Raw genomic sequence first — 23,219 nt, 5'->3', positions numbered from 1 at the left:
ATAACTATCATCAAGAGATTTTTTCATAGAATTATATAACACAGTATTAAAATTAAAGGATCTATTATAGATCACCTGGCCCAATTCTCTCCTTTTCTAGAATTTAAAAAAAAAAAATTGAGCTCAGAGGGGATGAAGGAAGTTAGCCAAAGTTGTTATGTTCTCAGTGGTAATGCCAGGCAGAATGTAATAGCTTTTTCCAAATTTTCAAAGGAGCATATATCTGTCCTGCATGACCCCAAGGGATCAAACCAGCGGTGAAGGCTAGAGGAAGATTAACAGTCTGTGTTCTGCTGTTGCAGTAGGCTGTCTTCGAGGTTGCCGCTTTGCTCCCTGTTTACGTATCGAAGCTGGCTTTGGGGCGATGGAGGAGGCCGTGTGTTCAGTGGTCACTCTCTGGGTTCTGTGCGTTGGAAGTTAGTCACGTGCATCAGGGCTCAGCCACTGGTGGACACTTTGCCTGAGACAGGCCCAGACCCATGTCAGGCCCAACTCTGAAAGTTGTGTTTTATAGGAGTTCAGGAACCACAATGTCATTGGAAGAAAGGACTTGAAGTTGTAATTTCTTAGCAGTTTACGTAAGATTGAGAAAATGTCAAGTATTCCTATCAAAGGACAGGGTAGAAGGAGATTACAGGGGGCTACATTCCTCTAACCCAGTTAGCCTGGCCCCCTGGTATATATAGAAGCTTGGCTCAACTCTGCTGTGTATGGTTAACCGCAGTTTCAGAATCTGTAATTTTCTGTCGTTTGTACTGACAGACTTTTTATTTATGTGGATAACTGGAAATTGACTGTAATTATGAACTCTGACAACCTCCAAGCAAACTTGTTGGGAAGCTCACTGCAACAACCACGTGAATTGAGACGTTTATTGAGACGTTTCGCCCACCAGACAGCCCAGGTCGTGTCTGCTCATGGCTAAGGAAGGTGCTGTCCACCACAACACCCCTAACAAAAAAACAAAACAAACAAAAAGCCCCAACAACAACAAAGAAAGTTTCTCACTTAGAAACAGTCTTAGTAAAACAAGACTGATGTTAGCAACCAAGGAGAAGTGAGAAGTGATTTGAGGAAGTAAAATAAAGGTTAGCGAAGCCTGGGATATTTCTGTGGAACCTGCTAAAAGGGGAAGTCGAAGATAATGCCTGGCACTTGCTAAGATCTAGACCTGAGTTTGCATATTTTGTGATTTCAGAGTGTGTTCTTTTTTTTTTTGAGACAGAGTCTCGCTCTGTTGCCCAGGCTAGAGTGCCGTGGCGTCAGCCTCGCTCACAGCAACCTCAAACTCCTGGGCTCAAGCGATCCTCCTGCCTCAGCCTCCCGAGTAGCTGGGACTACAGGCATGCGCCACCATGCCCGGCTAATTTTTTGTATATATATATTTTAGCTGTCCATATAATTTTTTTCTATTTTTAGTAGAGACGGGGTCTCACTCTTGCTCAGGCTGGTCTCGAACTCCTGACCTCGAGCCATCCACCCACCTCGGCCTCCCAGAGTGCTGGCATTACAGGCGTGAGCCACCGCGCCCGGCCCAGAGTGTGTTCTGACTAAAACGGCGAATATGCGTGGTGTGAGTGCTTCCTGAAGCTGCAGCCCAGCAGGCACTTCCTGTTACCTGAGAATAACAGAGCTGACGTTAACCGCGGCAGGCACTGTGCTGGAACGTTCCACGTGAGTTAGCTTGGTGCGTCCATAGCCAGCCGTGGTGCACGCACTATTCTTAACTCCGTTTTCAGGAAACCGAAGTTCAGCGAGATCCACTGCTCTCCACAGCCGATAAGCGTTTAACCTGGGGATTGGAGCTAGTTCCCCTGACCCCCGACCTGACCTCTTCACTGCTGCTCTGTGACCTGTCCACACCCTGGGGCGTCTGAAGCGGAGTCCCGCCCTCTGTCACCCCAGGGTTGGCGTCTGTGGACGGCCTGTTTCTGAGTTTGAGATTCATTTATTCGACTGAGGTTCATTTATCACTGAACCCCTGAAAGAAGGGCATCAGTTTGAAATCCTCCTGCTTCATGCTACGACCAGTGATATTGAGTGAAATGAAACCGTAATATTTTTGAATTACGGGAGTCTGGATCTTGCTTAAACTTTCTGTTTTAACTGCCTTTCTCTGGCACCGTCCTGGCGGGAGAAGGGTGGGCCCCGCCTGCTTGTGGCCAGGTGGAGTCAGCGTTGCCGGATTCGCCTCCATTTTCCTCTGATGGCTCCTGGTCACCGCTGGTGGGTGGCAGTTCCGCGTCCCCACCTGGTCTCCGCTGGCATCAGAGGTGGCTGTGTACGTCCCTCTGACACTAACAGAGATGGAAAGCAGCCATGATTGAAAAGAAAAAAAGCTTCAGTGAACAATTCTAAACACACTTGAAACAAATGTAAAAATAGAATATGTCAAAAATTGAAGATACAAAGAACCAATTGGTTAATTTAAAAAATTGTGGAAAAACACAGCCACCTCATGTGAGTGTGCCGCCGAGGCTCAGGGAACCCTAACGAGAAATAAGTGAGATTATGTTTAATTCCCGATTAACCAGGTGCTTTTTAAATTTAAGACATATTTGCTGGATGTCTAAAGTGGGTAAGGCACCGTGCATGGGGGGGCAGCCGGGAGAGGCTGAGTGAGTTGAACGGTCCCACTGGTCCCTGAGAATCTGCTCATTGTTTTCTGTTTAGTTTTGAATAAACAATAAAGTTGTTCAGATGGAGTAATTTCCATTACTCCATCTTCCGGTTCGATGATCCTTTCCTCTGTTTCCGAGATTCTGCTGTTGGGCTCATCCATTGAGATTGTCACTTTGGTTGTTGGCACCTCAGTCATATGAGCAGGAGGGGCAGGAGGGAACCTTGTCACTGCAGACTGTGGCCGCCAGGTCATTTATCGTGCAGCTTCAAAGGGACTGTCGGGTGTTGTGGTTACGAGCATGAATCATAAAGCCGTACCACCTGGCTCTGAATCCTGCTACAAGGCACAAGACCCTGGGGCTGTGACCGGGTCTGTGTATCAGTTTTCCCTACTGCTAAGCAGGAGGAATAAAAGTCTGTCCACAGTGTTGTCATAGAGACTCACTGAGTTAATGGATGTAGAGCACTTTAGAATAGCCCTGGTCCATTGCAAGTGCCCGGTAAGAATTATTATTATTATTTTTATTTTGCCGTCATAGAGTACACTCACCAATAGGAATTCTTACTTTATACTCTGCTGAAGTTTTATATAAATGTATAAAACTTCTATACATTTGATGTTGAGTCGTTTTAACAGAGGATTTAAATATCAGTAATATTTAAAAAAATATTTGTTTTAATAATGGACACAAATACATTCTTTTAATGTACTTTAGAACTTGCACTTTGTTTGCAAAGGAAAGATATGAGCATTTAACTACGTATAAAGTAAAAATGTTAGGCAGGAAAAATATTCTCAGTAGTAAAACACAATGAGCCTAATGATAGAAGACACGTTATCAAAGGAAAGTGTTGACTTGTGGGGGCAAATGATTAATCAGGTGTTGGGAGAGATGACTTAGAAAGGTAACTGTGGCACTGGAATAAGCCTTTTGGGATAAGCATATTTGTTTAATTTGTGTCAGTCTTTCTTCTCATATGTCTTTGAGAGCCACCCTAATGCAAAATAGGTAGGGGTCAAACTAACAAGAAGGGTTACAGTTTTCCAGTAGAAGACAAAAATATAACAATAATTTTCCCTCCCTTTATTGTCAAAAATTCTTCCCATTGAAGGGTTTAGCTTTGCGCTCATTTAAGGATCTCAATCTTTCATTAATAGTTAGCTACATTGATCTGTAATCTGTTGACTATCAGAATAGTGTAATGTGAAACCCTATAAAGTGAAGCAAGCTATTAAAAAAAAATTCTTCATTATGTGGCCACTTTCCAACTACTTTTATAGTTGTACAGATATAAATATTTGAAAGATTTGAGTACTTTAGAATAGCACTGTATAGAATTGAAAAGAAATTTTAATTTCTTTTACGTTTATTAAACTATTCTATATCTGTGGTTTGACTGTGTTTAAGATGGCCAGAATTTACATTATTTGCCCATTTTTTTTCCTAGAAATTTCATTTTCCAACAGGAAGCAAATTGGATGTTCTTCCACAGCCATGGCCTAATAATGAGTGCAAAGCTAACCCACGGTGCTTCTGGGCTGGTGCCCTACACATGTATTCCATGAGGCTGTTCCTGAGTTGTATCCTTTATCATAATCCGTAAACTGGATGTGACTTTGAATGGTGACACAGCTAATAACCTCCTCATTATTTCCGATGATCTGAAGAATGTCTAATGTGGAAGTATCAAACAAAAGCTGAAAGAGCATAGATTGAGCCACGCAGTTTTTGCCCTGGGCTCATCTCAGTTCACCTCTGGCCACTCTTCCTGGGAGGCTGTTGTAGGAACATGCAAACAGTGGGATCTAAGGCCGGGCGCGGTGGCTCACGCCTGTAATCCCAGCACTCGGGGAGGCCGAGGCGGGAGGATCACTTGAGGTCAGGAGTTCGAGAGCAGCCTGAGCAAAAGCGAGACCCCGTCTCTACTAAAAATAGAAAAATCAGCCAGGTGTGGGTGGCTCGTGCCTGTAGTCCCAGCCACTCGGGAGGCTGAGGGAGGAGGATTGCTTAAACCCAGGAATTTGAGGCTGCTGTGAGCTAGACAACCATGGCACTCTACTCAGGGCAAGAGAGTGAGAAAAAAAAAAAAAAAAAAAAAAAGAATGGGATCTAGGCATTTGCAAAAAATCTCCTTGCCAACAAGAAAAGATAGAACTGTTTACAAAACTTGGAATCTGGACTGTAAGTAAGGGAAACAGAGGCAACTTCTCCACCTGCACAATGCCTGGGACTGCCCTCCATGGGGAACCCCGAATCTGCCAAGGGAGGGTTTTCCGGGATGTGGACATTGGAAACATGTCCTTTTTCAACATCAGCAATGGATCCCATATCTTTATATTCACTAAAATTTCCGTTTCGGAACCACTGTAACTGTTCTTTTTGCCTTCAAATCTAAATAATGGTGATTAGGGGACCCTGAGTAGATGTCCTATGATGCAACTGGGTTCAGTAATCCCCCAATACATGCTAGGAAAGACCAGTGATGCTCTCCCCCCCCCCCACTCACACACAAGAATATTTGGAAAAAATGATACGTCCTTATAATATCCTATGTTGACTCAAAAAATATTATAAGACAAACATGTATAGAATCTTTTAGAAATCATAAACATAGATTTTAATAATCTAACACTAATTAGGAAATAGATGTGTTAAATATTATGTGTTGATACAAAAGTTTGCTTTGGGGCTTAGATTTGACTTCTGTATTTGATGATCTCTTGAACTTTCAGATCAAGTGTCAGCATTTTTAGTTTGTTCTAAGGACTATCTAGTGTATTACAGAGGTTTTTAACACAAGAACAATATTTTATTACATCTGCAGATTACATAATTCATTAAAATGGAAGTCATTAAAATGAATACTTCATCTACTATAAACCAGTAAATAAATTTTTATGTATAAGATTGAAAAATTAATATATGCCTGTAAAGGTTTCTGGAAAAAAAATGAAAGACTAGAATTCTCAATATAGTTTTTCTACTGGTTACAATCTGCACTTAGTATCTCAATTTCTGCCTACAAATTGGTTTAAGGATATATATCCTTAACTCACAAGTTTGCAAGGAGAGTACAATTTGGTAATAGATACCAACATCTTTTGGTAGTAAAAGTGCTTATCATTGTTTGGCGTTCTTGTTATTATTAAATAGTGCGTACAGTAGCTCCCCTTATCTGTGGTTTTGCTTCCTAGGTTTCAGTTACCCGTGGTCAACCACGGTCTGAAAATATTAAATGGAAAATTCCAGAAATAAATAATTCATAAATTTTAAATTGCACTCCGTTCTGAGTGGCATGATGAAAATCTTTAGCCGTCCAGCCCTGTCCCGTGCAGGACGTCCAGGACGTGAATCATCCCTTTGTCTCCCTTTGCCTGGCCTATCTGCACTGTCCACACTGCCCTCTTATCAGCACTCAGTCTCCTGTTATCAGACCTGCAGTCCAGGTATCTCAGTGCTTGTGTGGAGGAACCCTTACTTTACCTAATAACGGCCCCAGGCAAGAGCATCGGGATCTGTCAGAGAGAAGCTGTAAAGTCCTTCCTTTAAGGGAACAGGTGAAGGTTCTGCACTTTTTCTTTGCCACAGCAATTGGGCTAAACTTACTTTCCAGCTGATTATAGGACACTTGACTGATTCGTGCGTTGGGATCAGGTGAAGCTGTCTGTATTGGGCCCCAACTTTGTAGACTGACCAGTGTTGAATCCCATGAAATGGCTAAATTTCTATATTCTGCTTGAAAACCATAGTTCAAGTGTAGGGATGAGACTCCACAGTGACTCCCCAGGGTCAGGGAAACGGTCGGCTTCTTTCTGAAGGGACGTGCCCAGCTGCCAGGCCACGGCCAGCACCTGGCACGGGATCTCAGTTCCACCGAGTGTGCTTTCAGGGTCAGGTCTCGGGATGGGGACTTTTAGTTCAGTGGGTTCCGAGCAGAAATGCCTAAATCGGGAGCACCTCGTTAGCGTGGGCAGAAACACCTTCTCTCGTGCAGCAGAGGGGAAGAACGACGAGATTTTAAGCTCAAAGCCTTTCAGCTGAGCACATGTTGTGAGTTCCTGCTTGCAGCTCATGCCAAAGGGTAAATAGGGGGTGGGGATGGAGCCACATTCATCTGCTTTCGCAGAAGGTGGATGCACGTCGGAGTCCTGCAGACACGCTTTATTCGGCCTGTGTTTTAAAAATCTGGGAAATGCTGCATTAAAAAAAAATTTTGCTTCTCTCAAGAACCTGGAGGCCCCGGGCACGGTGGGCCCGTCCTCCCGGGTGGAGAGGAGGCTGAGCCGAGCACGGGCCGCACGGTTGGCCGCTGCGGGCTCCTGCCGCGTGGGAAGTTCCTGCGGCGGGTTTCGAGCGGGTTTTTCTGTGTCGCAGGGGAGCGGGGACACCCGGGGCCGCTTCCTTCCAAGCAGGGCTCTGTCTGCCCGTTTTGTTTTAACGCTCTGCCCCTAACCTGCTTTTTCAGAACGGCCAGAGGCACAGGAGTAAGAAGCGAAGGACGGTCCCAGCTACCAGAAAGCAGCCGTGTGACCCGGGGCGACTCCGCTCGGTGACGGACGGCCCGGGCAGCACGCGGGGGTTTTCAAAGCGCTCCCGCCGGCGACAACGCGGCGACGCCGAGTCTCCGTAAGTCGGGTCACCGGCGTCCCCTCCACTCCGCGCCGGCCCGCTCGGGGTGGGCGAGCGGAAGGAGCTGCTCAGGGGCGGTGGTCGGGGACGGCTCACGAACGAAGCGAGAAGTTCCTCGGCCGGGGTGAAGTTGGCGGCATTTTCCCCCAGGGACACACCGACTCCCGGCCGCGGGGCCAGCGCGGGCACCGGCCCCCGGGCCACCTCCCTGCTCCCCGCCGGGTCCCTCGTGCTGGGCCAAACCCTCTCGGTGCGACCCTGACGCGGGACCCCGGACTTGGCCCTCGCCCCCAACCCCCACGGCCCCCCTGCCCCCCGCTCGCCCTCCACGTGACAAGAGCCGGAACCGTCACTTCCGGCGGCGCGGGCAGCGCGCCTGCGCGAGGCGCCCGGCCTCGGCGAGCGGTTGGCAGCAGCGCCGCGCCGCCAACGGCCGCGAGTGGCGGGCGGCGCGGGTCCTGCGGGGTTGCGGCCCGGGAGGTCCTGCCCGCCCCGAGGGCGGCCGCCCGGTCCTCCCCGCCGCAGCCGGGCTCGCAGCCCCTGGAAGGCGGCGGGGGCGCCCGGGCGCTCGCGAGGCTGCGGCGTCGCCCGCGCTCGGCCCGCCCCCTCGGGCCCCGCCCCGTCCCCGCCCTCCCCGCGCCCTCTGCGGGCGCCGGGCAGCTGCAGCGGAGCCGCGGAGCGGGCGGCGGGGCCGGGCCGTGCGCTCGGGCGCGGGATGTGAGGCTCGGCGGGCCGCGGCGCGCAGCGACCGACGCTCGGACGGGCGAGGGGCGGCGACCCCTGCGGACGCCCGGCCGCGCCCGGGCCGCGGCTCCCCTCCCGCTCGCCCTCGCGCGCGCCCCCCGCGCCCCCCGCGCCGGCGGGACCATGAAGAAGTTCTCTCGGATGCCCAAGTCAGAGGGCGGCAGCGGCGGCGGAGCGGCGGGTGGCGGGGCCGGCGGGGCCGGCGGCGGCTCCGGCTCCGGCGGCTCGTCCGTGGGGGTCCGGGTGTTCGCGGTCGGCCGCTACCAGGTCACGCTGGAGGAGTCGCTGGCCGAAGGTACGGGCGCCGGGGCGGCGGGCGGTCAGGTGAGGGCGGCGGGGGCGGCGGCGGCTCTGGTCCTCGCCCTCTCGCCGCACTTTGTGCCGGTCCTGCCGCTTGGCCGGGCCGGCGGGGTCGTGCTCCGGGGCCGGCTTTCCTCGCCGCCGCCAGCTCTGACCCGTGCACGGTTCTCTCGTTGCGACTTTAAGTCCTTTTCTGCCCTTCCTGCCGCGAGGGGCTGCACGGAAGACGAGCGAGCAAGTGGCCTGGTGTCGTGATTGGGCCGGTGACTCAGGAGCGGGTCAGCCGAGCGGGACGGGGGCCCGGCGGTGTCACGCGTCGGCCGCTGGGTCCCCGCCGCCACCCGCGCTGCGGGGCCGGCGTCCCGCGGCCCCTCGGGGTGGAGTTCGGGCTTGCCCCTGCGCGGCCATCACTTGGAAACAATGTATCTGTGTGTATCCGTGTGTGTATCTGTGTGTGGGGGGGGCGGGGGGCGACCGTCTGCCCCACGTGCAGTCCGTAGGCTGCTCGGGTGGACTCGGAGCCCGGTTAGCTCTGGCGTTTGGAGTCTCCCGTGTGGGACCAGGTGCTGTTCGTGCCCTTCCGGGGTGCCTCGTCGGCGGTGCTGCACGAGGGGACCTGGAAGCAGGTTATCTTTCACTTGCGAAGTTGTGTGGTTGATCCTTGATTATCTTGAACAGGTTATGGCAGCAGGCAGAAGTCTGCTTACAGAAAAGTTTACTCCGTTTAAGAAAGAAAACAACCTCAGACCTTAGTTTTTTATTTCTGGCATCATTGGCTTGTACAAAATACTTTCTCTTGTTTATTGCGTGCTTCATTGACCTTTGAGTTTTTAGTTGCAAAGTGATGTTACAAAATAAATACTTTAAAAATTAATGAGAAAAATCTGTTGATAAAGGCCTGGCCTTTTTGAGCTCTATCGTTAAGAGAAAAGAAGCCGAGGACAGTAGTTTTGGTTCTGTGAGAGTTAGATATTGATGGGGTTTGAAACCAGTAGGCTGAGATTCCACTTGTATTTTTTTTTTTAATGCTACAAACATTGGTAAGTTAGTGCAAAAGAAAACCTGAAGGTTTGTGTATGGAGTGTTCTAAAGAGAGAGAAATCTTACATTATTCAGGGGTGGATGTCATTGTTTGGTGAACGGTTGCCCAGTATGATGAGCCCAGCCAAACCCTGAAGAGGTAGGAGGAGGAGGATCCTTAGCTTCTCGAGAGAATGAGTGTGTGGTGAATGGTCTTAATAAAAGATTTGCTGTGCTGTAAAATCTTCTAGCTCTTTATTGCACGTGAATTTCAGGTGTTGGTTTAGATTGGGTTGTAGGTTTTTTTTTTTTTGTTGTTGTTGTTGTTGGGGGTTTTTTTTGTTTTTTGTTTTTTTTTGAGACAGAGTCTCACTGTTGCCCGGGGCTAGAGTGCCGTGGTGTCAGCCTCACTCACAGCAACCTCAGACTCCTGGGCTCAAGCGATCCTCCTGCCTCAGCCTCCCTAGTAGCTGGGACTACAGGCATGTGCTACCATGCCTGGCTAATTTTTCTACATGTATTTTTAGTTGTCTAGATAATTTCTTTCTATTTTTAGTAGAGACAGGGTCTGGCTCTTGCTCAGGCTGGTCTCAAACTCCTGGGCTCAAGTGATCCTCCTGCCTCGGCCTCCCAGAGTGCTGGGATGACAGGCGTGAGCCACCGCGCCCGGCCCTCAAACATTAGTGTTGATCAGAATCATTCGGAGGACTTGGTAAACACAGATTGCTGAACCTGATGGAGTATATCTGGATGAGGCCCAGAATTTTCGTTTCTGCCACCTTACTCAGTGTGCTGATGCTGCTGGTCCAGGAAGCACAATGCAGAACCACTGAGTGAGAACAGGCAGAGACGACGGAGAAGGAGCTGCCAGAGAGGGATGAGCAATAACAAGAGTCTGATACCTGGGAACACAGGAGTGTTGCTGAGAAATCATCTTAATTGATCACACTTTTTGGCCTGACATTCACAGTTCCCGTACTCTGTTCTTAACCTACCTTTTAAATCTTCTCTCTGGTTGTTTGCTGGGTGAATACTCTTCGCTCCAGCCACAGTGTGTTCCAGCTGTGACTCAGTCTTGTGCTTGCCTGTCACTGCTTTTGCCTGTGTAACTCCTGCTCCCTAACTACTGGTTACGATCACTTCCTCCTTTCTGTGGACACCTGTAGCTGTTTACTTTTTGCTATTTTTCCTGTTATCACATTTGATCTTTTGTCTTGAGCTATAATTATGTAAGCACTTGGAAACACTAAGGTGGTTAATTATTGTTCCTCTCTCATTGCCCCTAGCAGATAGGAAAATTTTTGAGGCTAGAAGGACTCTGCTTTAATTGCCGTTGTATCTCCCAAGTATACCATGGACGTTCAAATACTTTTCAAAAGAAATGATGTTTGATTTTTCTTTTTAAAACAGATAGTGTTCTTCAGTAGAATGTAAGACCTAATTTGCATATTGAAAAGCACCAATGGAGGGCTCTTTACTCATTTTCTACTTTGGCGAAGACAAACAACAGTTAAGGCAAAGCGTTACTGCACTTAGCCTCCTTGAAGCAGTAAAGAAAGAATAACCCAGATGCCCATTCCTAGTCATCTTACTCTATTTAAATTATATTTTTCTTTATTCTGCAAAAGTGACTGAGTTTAAAAAAAAGTGTTACCACATGCAATTGTGAAATTGTTTTATGTTCTATTCATCTCTGTATCCTCAGTTCCTGTCCTGTATTACATATCTAGCAATTTCTTTTGTTGAATAAATCTCTCAGGAAACATTATTTGCTCTTCTGAAACATGGAGTTAATATCTGTTATGAAACTTAAGATAATGTGTGACAGTATTTAACAGTGCATGCCAAATTTCTCAGTAAATATGGGTGAACTTTAGATTCAGATTTGGTTATAAGTTTTCAGTGAAATCTGATTCTGAAATTATAGTAACTTGCTTTCATTAAGTGTCACATTTATGTTTGTAAAAAAATCTGAATAGCTTAAATTAGACCATTATTATATATCATTGAGCCATATATAATTTCAAGTTTCAATCAGTTATGTAGAATTTTGACCTATATAGTAATACATGCTTGCTTAATAAAATGGAAATGATTTGCAGCCAAGGACACTGTGTAGAATGTTATTAACACGTGCTTCTCTGTTTGGTTGTTTATGTTATTGTAGGGCTAGTTCCCGGGATGTAATTTTGATTGTCCACTGATACATTTTCTCTAGAGGTGGCAGTTTCATTCAAGGAAAAACTACAAAAACAATTCCCAGTTTTCAGAATTACAAAAAACATAGTGGAAATTATGCATTTATCTCCAATAAAGGTGCTAAATTGCACAGACATGCCAAATAAATTTGCTTTTAGCTATAGTTAACTGTTGTGGTTAATCCTGACACTCTCATGCTGAGCAGGTTGAAAACATTATGTCTTTGCTTATTTAAAAAATAAAATGAATTGGCATTAGTATTTTTCATCATGGGGTCTGCAGGAGGGAAAGATAGGGAAAAAGTCCTTGATGTTGTTCGTATTAGAGAACATACTAGAGGGTAGGATTGATGTCCTTACATTGATTCCAGATTTAATATAGTATTCTTTATGAGCTTGTGTGTTATCTTGGTTTTCTTTCTCCATTTCTGTCCCATGTTTTGGTAAAAACTTGAAGTAGACCATATACATCTATTAGAGCATGTTAGGTAGCTATCAAAATGATTAAAGCCTTGACTTGGGATGCCAAAATTACGAGTTTTAAACTGTGATTTCAAAGCTGCCACACTTTTCTAGTGGTCTGGGTATAAAGTTTCATCTCCAAGGGGTTGGGACTGTTTATTCCTTGGTTTTGTCTTGCCTGCATCTGGTGAACCATTCATCTACCCACAAGCTTGCTATTTTTAGGGGACTGAGTTGGGAGGTTGAGTGGTTAATGACTGAGCTGTTTTAAATAGTTGGGCACTTAGTTCGTTTGGAGATTCTTTGTGTGTATCATCTTTACAAATGAGGTCAGCCAGCACATGTCTGCTAACGGTTTTAAAAGTCTCTCTGCAGTAAAGTGGTTGTAGGGCCTTTTTCACAGAGAGACTTTGTTTTTGGAATTTTTGGTTTATACTAGTTTTGGAGAATTCCAGTAACATTAAGGGCATAATTTGGGATGTAGCCTTTAGAGAGAGGCATTTTGCAATGGATATTATTTTAAAATATGAAATGATTATTGCTACTGGTTTACCTATTCTAACATTTTTTTTATTATCTTTGAAATAGGGCTTTCTTGGAGGAAAATATCAGGGGGAAAAAGGCCAAACTTGGAGTCAGGACAGCTGCTAATCCAAGTTCTTCCCCTAATTCGCTTTGTGACATTTTGACCTCAGTTTCCTCAAGACACAATTGAAGTGGATAAAGATGAATTTGTAACAGCTTTTTCCATTTTAGTATTCTCTGGTTCTGTCTGTATAACTGATGTCTCCTACTTCTGGTAAGAGGAGCATGGGTAGGGAGGGATAGCAATGAACAATTTTAGGACTGAGAGCACAAGGAAAGGATTGTGTTTGATTGTCATACATTTGAGTTCTTTGACAAACTTCACAGTAGATTAGCAATTTATTTTTTGTCCCACAGTATAAAACTATTTCTTGTGCTGCTTTGGCAGCATGTACACTGAAATCGGAACACCGTGGAGAAGATTAGCATGGCCCTTGCTCAGGGATGACATGGACATTCGTGAGGCCTTCATATGTAAAATAAATAAAAAAGAAAAATACTTTTTAATCATTGGAAAAAAGTCCTTTTTTTTTAAGTGACCTTTGTAGAGAAGTAGGAAAAAAGTCTTTTCTAAGAAGTTGCCTTATGCGGTATCCCTGGCGATCAGGGGATAGAAGCTCAAATAAATTTGTGTGGCTTTTGAGAATACTGGTTAGGTTCAGAAGATGTGACACCCTGATTGCTTATTTTACTGTCTTAGTAATTTGTGCTTTCCAGCAGACTCATTTGTCATAATTGTATTTTAGAAAGTATCAGGAAATAAAAGAAATTCTTGTTTTTCAAGTTTTTATTTAAAAAGTATATGTGAGGAAGAGTTAGGACAGTACTTTCTCAGCACCCGTGATGTGTGTAAGGAATCTGGTACTTTTTCTTTCCAGTGCTGTCAACCATAGTTTGGGTCCTTAATACCACTCAGAATTACATTAGCATTAGACTGTCCCTTCAGGCTCTTTCCTCACCAAACCAGTTCTGTATTCCTTCCAGTTTGTTCTTCCTGCAGTGGACTTCTGCTCTCGTTGCTCTCTTGTTTGCCTGACCAAGTGAAGTACAGACTCATTCCTCTGGGACTCAGGGCCCTCTGCCGTGTGGCCCCCAACCCCCTCTCCAGCCTTCATCTCTCACTCTCCTTGCACATGTCCCTGATGTTCCCTGCACTTCTGTCAAGCTTTCTGCTGTGGTCTCAATGTTTGTGACACCCCGTCCCCCAGTTCTCACGTTGGAATCCTGACTACCAAGGGGATGGTGTTAGGAGGAGGGGCTTTGGGAGGTGATTAGGTCGTGAGAGCAGGGCCCCCATGAGTGGCATGAGTGCCCTTACGAGAGAGACCCCAGAGAGGTCCCTGCCCCTGCCACCACGCGAGGCTACAGTGGGAGGACGGCTGCTGTGCGGAGCAGGCCCTCCCCACACCCCACGTCTGCCGGCATCTTGGTCCTGGACTCCCCAAGATCTCCAGGAGCCTCCAGAGCTCCGAGGGTTAGAAGCCACCCACTTTGTAGTATTTGATACAGCGGTGGGAACAGACTAGGACACTTTCCCATTCCTATTTTTTAGCTTTTGGTGTTGCTTTTGCCTGAATGTAGACACTTGCCTCTGCCACTCTGTTGAAATTGGTTCTTTCATTAATAGGACACATTTAAAATGCAGGTGTTTTTTTGCAATCTTTATTTTTTCATGAAGCCCTGTCAGTAAGCACATGAGTGTAATTACGCTTTCCTTTGTCCTGGGTTGCAGCTGCTACTCACATAGCACTTACCATACACAGCTTTGTTGTGTTCTAATGTGAAGTTTCCTCTGCTTTAAAATTTAGCTCCCTTAAGGGCATGACTTGTATTCATCTTTTATCTCTTGGAAGTGTTATATTCATAGTGGGTATTCGGTACCTCTGTAAGAGATTGAATTTTGGAATTAAAAAGTGATCAGAGAGGCTGTTAAAAATTAGTATAAAACTTGGACAGCAGCCGTATTTGACATATCCCACTGTCCAGTTGATATCTAGGGGCAGGTTGGTTCTGGTTTTCAAGTTCTGTCCGTTTATGGGAACTAAAATCAGGAGATAGAGACGAGGCGGTGCAGCATCGTCTAGATGGACGGAAAACGCTGCCAGGTTTGTTTGTGGATTCCCAGCCTGTCTTATTTGTCACGATAACATGTATAGTCAGTGTGTCTTTGTTTTGTGGGTACTGCGTTATTCTTATCAGGCATGAATCTCCAAATGTTCTGGCCTGAGTTCCCTTAAGCTCAGGGGCCACGTCATCACTCCAGGAAAGAAAGCCACTACCACGGGTCAGAGAGGCAGCTGGGGAGGTCTAAAGTCTGTGCTCTGGGTGACTGGTCTTGGGAATGGTCAGCTGTATGTGGCTTTATCCTGAGTGGTGGGTAGCACGAAAGCTTGGTGGGATGACCGCTGTCTAAGAGGATGGGGGTTAAGGAAGAAGGGGATCTCGTCTCCTTAAGGCTTTGGGGGAAGAAAACAAGTGAACATTAACTTTGGGGACCCCTTTAACTGGTCTGTTTGGTATTGGAGGAACTTATTTTTAGATGAGGAAAGTTGTAAGCCTGGCTCAAAGGTCAGAGGTAGCAAACCAAGTCTTCATACAGTTTTGTTAATAGCTAATCATCATGACATTCTTTTAGTTCTTCTTTGGTTTCCCGAAAGAGAGGGGGTTCCAGCACACCACTTCCCTTTCCTAAATGCTATTCATATGTTTACTTATTTTCCTTAATTTTTGGTGGTTGGGTCATTGTTACGGCTGGCTGCAGCTTTTTATATACATACTTAAGAGTATTCTCTTTTGAATGAGATTGTCAGTGGGTAGTTCAGATTTTACTATTCATTCTGAAATCATCAAGGTATTAGTACTAAAATGACTTAAAACAATGAAATGTTTTACTTACTGTATTTTGTCAGGATCATTTTTCTAGAAAGTGGGATTGTGTATCACTGGCGATGATCCGCTTTTTCACTCTCTGGCCTACACCACGGGATTTCTCCTGCTGAGGGTAATGGTCCATTCTTTATACAGGTAGAAAAAAACGATGCTACTGACTCACGATCAATAGGACATGTATTTTGAGTTATTTTTCCAGAAGTATAGTGTATATATGCTCAGTTGTGTGTAGGCTTTTGATGGTATCTTCTGTGATCACTAACAGAAGTTTGTAAGATAACTGTGTTTTGTGATATTGTGAATCTAAAGTTTTTTTTTTTTTTTTTGGTATATCTAATGGGCCTAAATTGAAATTGGAGTTAGGTCCTTAGTCTCATTAGCACAATATTGTGGTTAAATCAGCCAACCATCCCAGTTTAAATCCTAGTGAATAGTTGATTGCTAAATCTTTGGTAAATTTTCATCTTTTAGTAAAATGTTGTTTAGACAATCCAAAGAAGAAATTCTAAGGATCTCAAGCCAGATTGGTACTTGTTTTTATTTTTAACTCAGTGAAGGTAGCTGTTAAAAATTTTATGGGTTTTCACCTCACTAAAGTGAGAACTTGAGAAATATTGCAAATCTGTGGATTTTATTTTTTAAAAATGTGTTTGTGTGTGGTGTTTTGCCAATCCGTAAAGAATGCTGGAAGTGAGTTTGTAAGGGCTGTATGAATCCATGGTGTTCAAAGCTGTATGTAACTAATGTCCCAGACACTTCCAGCATGAAAACTCCTGTTTATAGATTCAAGGTTCATATTTGTTCTTGCTTTAGAGTAGTAGTGGCTGTTTTTTTTTTTTTTTTTTTTTTTTTAATTTTAAATACAAGCTACAGGTATTTTAGAAAATTGTGGTGGGCCATTATAGATAGTGTGAGAAAGTCGATTGATTTTTCCTCTGTGGAAGACTAAATATGGGGTGAGAAGGGCGGTGGGTGGGATATAAGCACCTGAATTCAGGGTAGGACCTTCTCAGCTTCCTTCAGAAAATATCCTAAATATTATATACCTGGAATTAGTGGTGTTGGACTAACAGTCTTCCTTTTAAAATGTTAGTGCTTTATTAAATTTTCCACAATTTGTAGTGATAATACAATTTTAATTCCCTCATTTAACCCCGAGAAAGTAGAGCAAAGGATGAACTGAACGTCACACTGTAAGCGTTGATTATGAATTTAGGCAGAAATTGTGTAGAATTTAGGTCACGTGACCAGCCCTCTTCGCGCTGCTTATGGCCTCTTTATTTACTTATTTATTGTCCTTGTGCAGGGCCCTGCGCGAGGCCCTGTCCCGTTCCAGTGTGGTGCATGTGCTGCGGAAGCACCGTGTGGCCTCTGTGACAGGCTCCTGTGCACACAGCATCGGCCTTGGGTTGGGGTGGGGACTTGGAGCTGGCTTAAGGGACCGAGGGACTTCTAATAACCTGGAAGCGACTGGAGTGTTAGTGGATGCCTGAGGAGTCTGGGGTGGGGGAGGTATTACCAGCATGTTTGCCTGAGTTTCGGATTAAAGCTTCCTGCTTTGCCTTTCCTAGCTCATCAGCCCAGGTGCTGCGGTTGTTGGAGCTAAGATGTTAGGATGAACTTTAAACGTTTAAACCCCAGCTTCTCCCAGATCAGGCTGTCCTCTCAGTCTAGAGAGGACAGTTCTAAATGAAGTAATTTATTTGTGAACTGTAAAGTAAGTAGTATGAAGTTGCATAACTTTAGCTTCTCCAGTTAAATTTAGCATAACAATACTTTGCCCCGTAAGGAGGAAAAAAGGAAAAAGAAGTAGCTGAGTTCTTGTCCTTTCTTTCTTCTGTTCCCAGTTCAAGGTTATGAGGCTTGGAGCCTGATACGCTGTAATATGAAATCCCTGCTTGCATTTTAGTCAATAAATTTGTGCTGCATTTGTTCAAAGTAAAAGGAAAACAAGGTTCTTTCAGATTTCTATTTTATTAGATCACCACAAATGCATTTGACTTAAACCTGGAATACAAACATCCAAATCTTTGCAGTGAAATAAATTCCTGTGACATCATAAAACAATTTTCTTAAAAATGAAATGTTACCTTTATATTTGGCATATTTTATACACAGGCAAGTAAAAAGTTAAAATAGGATGGTACTTGATGTATGATTTTAAAGCATTAAAAGATAACATTTCTAACATTTTTCAAACTATGGAACTATCACCATAATTATCCAGAAGCATTTATCTCTAGCGTTCATATTTTTCTAAGTAAAGATTTTTTTTATAAATCGAAGTGTAACATATTCCCCCATCCCATCTACCACTAATGTGTGTCTCTGTCTCTTTTGCTTCCAACTTTAGAGGCTATCGCCTTGGTCATCTTTTCCCTCCCATTTCTCTCCATCAGTTATCTGATTTTTCTCTCATTTTCTACTTGTTCCTTAATATTTATGTATTTACTTACTCAGTCTCACTCTGTTGCCTGGGCTGGAGTGCAGTGGCATCATCACAGCTCACAGCAACCTCAAACTCCCAGGCTCAAGCGATCCTCTTGCCTCAGCCTCTGAGTAGCTGGGACTATAGGCACATGCCACCATGCTCAGCTAATTTTTGTATTTTTTTTAGAGACCTGGTCCCGATATGTTCAGGCTGGTCTCAAGCAGTCCTCCTGCCTCTGCCTCCCAGAGTGCTAGGATTACAGGCGTGAGCCACTGTGCCCGGCCTCCTTAATATCTACTATACCTGATTTCTGTTCAGCATGTAAACCTGTTTGTTTCTCTCATCTTAAAAGACAAATAAAAATAAAACTATTCTGTGATCTTTCATGCTCTTTCCTTCCTTCATTAGTTGACTTTTCTGAAAGAATACCTTCAGTACTGGTTCTCAAAGTGTGGTCTCTGGACCCCAGGGGAAGGAGTCCCTAGGACTCTTTGAGGAGGTCTATCAGGTAAAAATTATTTTCATAATAATACTATGACATAATTGCTGTTTACACTCCATTGGCATTTGTAGTGCTACCACCTTAACACTAATCAAGGCAGTAAAAAGTATTTCATTTATCTTGAGTACATGTCTTTTTATTATTATTATTTTTATTTTTTTAGACAGAGTCTCGCTCTGTTGCCCAGGCTAGAGTGCCGTGGCATCAGCCTCGCTCACAGCAGCCTCCAACTCCTGGGCTCAAGTGATCCTCCTGCCTCAGCCTCCCGAGTAGCTGGGACTACAGGCTTGTGCCGCCACGCCTGGCTCATTATTTTTTGTAGAGATGGAGTCTCGCTATGTTGTCCAGGCTGCTCTTGAATTCCTGGCCTCAAGCAGTACGTCCACCTGGGCCTCTAGAAGTGCTGAGATTACAGGTGTGAGCCACCATGCCCAGACGTTTTTTTGTTTTTTAATTGTGGTAAAATATACATAAAATTTACCACCTTAACCTTTTTAAGTGCACAGTTCTGTGGCATCAGGTACATTCACATTGTTGTGCACTCATCCCTCTCCATTTCCAGAATTTTTTTTTTTTTTGGAGACAGGATCTTGCTCTCTTGCCTGGGCAGCGAGGGCAGTGGCATGATCATAGCTCACTACAGCCTCAAAGCCCTGGGCTCCAGCGATCCTCCTGCTTCAGCCTTCTGAGTGGCTGGGAATATAGGTGTCCAGAAAATTTTCATCATCTTAAATCAGCGGTCCCCAGCCTTTTTGGCCCCAGGGACCAGCTTCGTGGAAGACAGTCCTTCCGAGGACTGGGGTGGATGGTCCCAGGATGACCCAAGCGCACCACATTCATTGTGCAGTCAGACCTCTCTGCCGGTGACAGTCCCCACGCCCCAGTGCCGGCAGCGCCGCCCCAGATGGTTAGGCACCCTATTGTCACAAGGCAAGGGCGGCCACCCGGGTCCCTCAGTCCCTCACAGGCCGCAGCCCACAGTAGGGTTCCTGCCCCTAGGAGAATGCAGTGCCCCTGCTGCTGAGAGTGGGTGGAGCCCACACAGTAAGGCCAGCGTGGGGAGTGGCCACAAACACAGACGGAGCCTCCCCTGCCTGCCTGCCTGCCCTCCACCTCCCGCCACGTGGCCGGGCCCTCAGCCGGCCAAGTGCCACCACGCCCAGCTAATGTTTCTGTATCTCGTAGAGACAGATGGTCTGGCTCTTGTTCAGGCTGGTCTTGAACTCCTGACCTCAAGTGATCCTCCCACCACAGCCTCCCAGAGTGCTGGGGTGACAGGCTTGAGCCACCGCCCGTCCTGTTTGTGTTTGTTAATGGCCATTCTAATGAGCATGAAGTAGTATCTATCCCGGTGTAGTTTTGATGTACATCTCCTTGATGATTGGTGATTTTGAGCATCTTTTCATGTGCTTATTGGCCATTGATAAGTACATGTCTTTTCAAGATCTTATGTGAAGAAACCAGACATACACATGTAACACCTTTGCTGCATAACAGATCATGATGATATAATTGAGGAAAAGCACTTGCGTGATGGAGTTATGTGCTGAACTAGCTGCTTTTTTCATGGAATAGCATTTTTATTTGGAACAATGACTGACAAACTATGATTGTTCATTTAGAGCTGAACATTTGGCAGACATTTTTCAAATAATTAAGTGTGCCTGTCATTTCAAGGAAAACAACTGATAGGTGTTATTGATGTAGGAATTTGAACTTTCAAAAGAAAAGCAGAATTTTGGAAAACTTTTTTCTGCCATCGTGAGCTTGACAGCTTCCTGTTACTTTACGTGCTTCTCTGGGGTGATAGATGATAATAGTAACAAATGTGATTCTTACTTTAAACTGTAGCGGAAGTTCTGTATAACACAGTGAATGGATATTTTTTAAATGCGTGATGTTATAAATACATAGTATCATACAAGATTGACCAGTGGATTTTAATTGCAACAGTGCAAAAAATTCAGTGATGTGGTTTTTCCATTCCATATTGCAACTAATTTTTAAGAAACTATTGTCGTGTTTTGCTACATTAGCAAAGAAGAATAGAGTATCCATAGTTGTCTGAAAAAGACTATTGAAATGGTCTTCACCTTTACCTCTACGTATCTGTGTGAGGCTGAGTTTTTTATATGCTTCATTCATCCAAAACAGCGTATTGCAGGAGATTTACTGCAGAAGTAGGCTTGAGAGTCCAACACTGTTTTATTAAGCCAGATACTGAAGAGCTTTGTAAAAATATAAAACAGTGAAATTCTTTTAAATTTTTCATTTGAAAATACAGCTATTTTCATAAAAATGTTGACATAATGAGTTTATTATTTTAAATGATAAACTTGTTAATGTGCCTACTGGGAAATTGAAAGTTTTGTATGTGGCTCACGTTATATTCGCCGTGCACTGGGCAGTTCTGATCTGTAGTGTGCCGTGTAGACCTGGCACTTTGCATTTGGGGTTGTTCACTGGGGGCTCCTAGACACCCATGTGTGCTTTTCTTGGGAGCGGGCTTAAGGCTTTCATCAGAAGGGCACGTGGCCACAGTAAGGAGCTGCTGTAAAACTGGTGAGCTCCCGGCCTGAGCTGCTGCTTGTGGTTCCTTGGGCATCGCTGGTATCTTGGGTCTGGGGGCAACCCCTGCCTCTCAGTTTGGTAAGCTCGGTGAAATCTGTGTTGCTCGGGGTGTAGTGAGATGCATTCCTGGCCTCTGGTTGGAACCCTGAAGGAATGTTCCTGCAGAAATGTCTTTATGTGCAAACATTAGGTATTACAGCTATTAGTACTAAACTGCAGGTTGACCTGAGAACTTAATTATCACATATAAGATCATTTCTGCAGGAAAATATTCTGAATACCAGAAGCAGACTTAGAAGCTGTCAGAACACAATCTACTAAATTGGAGATTTCATACACTTTATGTGGAGAATTTAAATTTTCAACTTGAGCATTAATAGAGTTTGAAAAGATTGAGCATGTATTCACATAAACTGGTAATGCATTCTAAAGATACAGTTATGGGATGTTTGCTTACTATTGATCCTTAATCATATCTAAGTGGGATTATATACATGAGCCACTGTGGTTGCATGTTTAGTGTGAGCAGGTCCGAGAAGCTGTGGATGTAATAAATTCTAGGCTGATGTGGTTGGTTCTCATCAAGACAGGCTGCCTACAACAGTGAAGTTTCGGGTCCTGTTTCAGAGAGGAGAGAAGACTGGATTGAGGGTGTTCCAACATAATTATTTCAGGACCACCCTTTGTACTTCAGTGATACTGCCCGTAGAATTCGTCACCATGTGTGGTAATGACTGACTTATTTTTGTCTGGCTCCCCCCGTAGACCATAAACTCACATGTACGATGTGGCATTTAAAATGTGTTCAGGCAGGATGACATGACTCAAGTTTGGGAAATGCTGAGAAAGCAGGTGCAAAAGGGCTGTGAGAGCTTAAAGAAAAAGTGCTGGCTGAGTGAGCGGATGTGTCAGATGGTTCCTGGGCTGCTTCTGCAAGGGTCATGCTCGGGGAGCTGGCGTCGTCATTTGCTCAAGGGATGTTTATGGAGCACCTAGTTCGCCCTGTGTATTCTTTTGGTCACTTTTGAGGGGCTGGGGGAGTGGGGCAGACAAAAACAAAACAAAGCAAACGCCCCAAAAATGTTCCAGAGGCTAGCACAGGCTGCTTACTAAAATTTGTTAGAAAAGGTGAACGTAGGAAGAGCACAGCTGCTTGTTAATTGCAGCCGAGGTGCGATGACCGAGTGTGGTGACGGTGAGGGGAGCGTCGCAGGTGTCTGAGAAGGCAGGTGATGGGTTCTAGAGTCTCAGGGCGAGAGGCAGTTTAGGGAAACCGGGTGGAAGAGTTGGAGGTATTTTTGTGCCTCATAACTGTAAGGCCAGTCAAAGGAGTCTCCCAAGGAGAGGTTGGCCAATGCTAAATTTGGGAAGAAAAGATGAATTGAGCAGCAATAAATAAAAATTCACTAAAGTTTGATGCTTTTGGAGCCTGATGTTTTGGTGAGAAGGAAGTTGTGAAATGGATGATTGAGGTCTATACTCAGGCATTTGATTTATGAATGGAGCAGTTTTGAGGTGTAAGAAAGGGAGAAAGGGTGATATTAGTGGAAAACTAAATATGTAGTCTTTCTCAGTTCTGAAAAAAAGGTGTTAATTCTAAAATCTGACTGTTCCCCTGGAGGAAAGAAAATGGGGGAAAGAGGAGACTGGGAATGAAAAGTGAAAAGCTGGTGGTTTCGTTTTAGCCTCTGGAGCAGGAGTTGGGATGAGGCCCTGGAGGCTAGTGAGGTAGCAGGGAGGCTCTAGAGGGCTGCAGCTGCCTCTGTCCCTGAGCAGCTGGTCTGTTTTAGATGTGTTAATTTTTTAAAACATTGTCATTCTGAAGAGTCTTAGTTTTTCACCTAGGTGCATCTTAAACTCTAATAAGTGTATGAATCACCTGAGATTTTCTAATCTTCAGTTCCTGACTTATCACCTCTGGGTAGGGCCCGACTCAGGACGGTTCTCAGCAGGCTCCTAGGTGATGCCAGTGCTGCAGTTGCCACGGTCACATTCTCCCTAGACAGTGTCCTAAGGGGAATAAAAAAAAAAAAAAACAAAAAAACCCAAAAGCCCAGCGTGATCAGAGCAGTTCCTTACGAGTATCTGCTTTGCTAGTGGCCCTCAGGTAGATCATTAGTAGCCAGCAGGGCTGTTGCCTGGGTCCTTACACTGCACTAGGGGGCTTTATTGAGCAGATTCCTGGACTTAAATCCCAGAGATTTAATTCTAGGTTCAGAGAAAGGTCCAGCAAACTTCCAGGTTTCATAAACATTCCAGAAAAT

At 45.1% G+C, this 23,219-nt stretch overlaps 1 protein-coding gene and 1 non-coding gene across 6 annotated transcripts in view; both read left to right on the top strand.

Moving 5' to 3' along the window:
* The first annotated feature begins 5,782 nt into the window (after positions 1 to 5,782).
* Positions 5,783 to 23,219, top strand: part of BMP2K (BMP2 inducible kinase) — a 102,004-nt gene continuing 84,567 nt past the window's right edge. For 3 of the 5 annotated variants that reach the window (XM_069485443.1, XM_069485445.1, XM_069485442.1), the window contains exon 1: positions 8,027 to 8,292. In XM_069485443.1, the coding sequence (XP_069341544.1) occupies positions 8,121 to 8,292 (172 nt within the window). In that variant the 5' untranslated portion in view covers positions 8,027 to 8,120. Of the gene's footprint in view, positions 6,873 to 6,934; positions 7,251 to 8,026; positions 8,293 to 23,219 lie in introns of those variants that run through there. The other 2 variants (XM_069485446.1, XM_069485447.1) reach the window with 2 other exon arrangements.
* On the top strand, positions 12,936 to 13,041 carry LOC138394021 (U6 spliceosomal RNA). The gene has a single exon (XR_011235288.1). It is a non-coding gene; the product is annotated as a U6 spliceosomal RNA (small nuclear RNA).

Source organism: Eulemur rufifrons, chromosome 13 (assembly GCF_041146395.1).
Source record: "Eulemur rufifrons isolate Redbay chromosome 13, OSU_ERuf_1, whole genome shotgun sequence".
NCBI lineage: Eukaryota > Metazoa > Chordata > Mammalia > Primates > Lemuridae > Eulemur > Eulemur rufifrons.
This window is presented reverse-complemented; position numbering and strand designations above follow the sequence as displayed.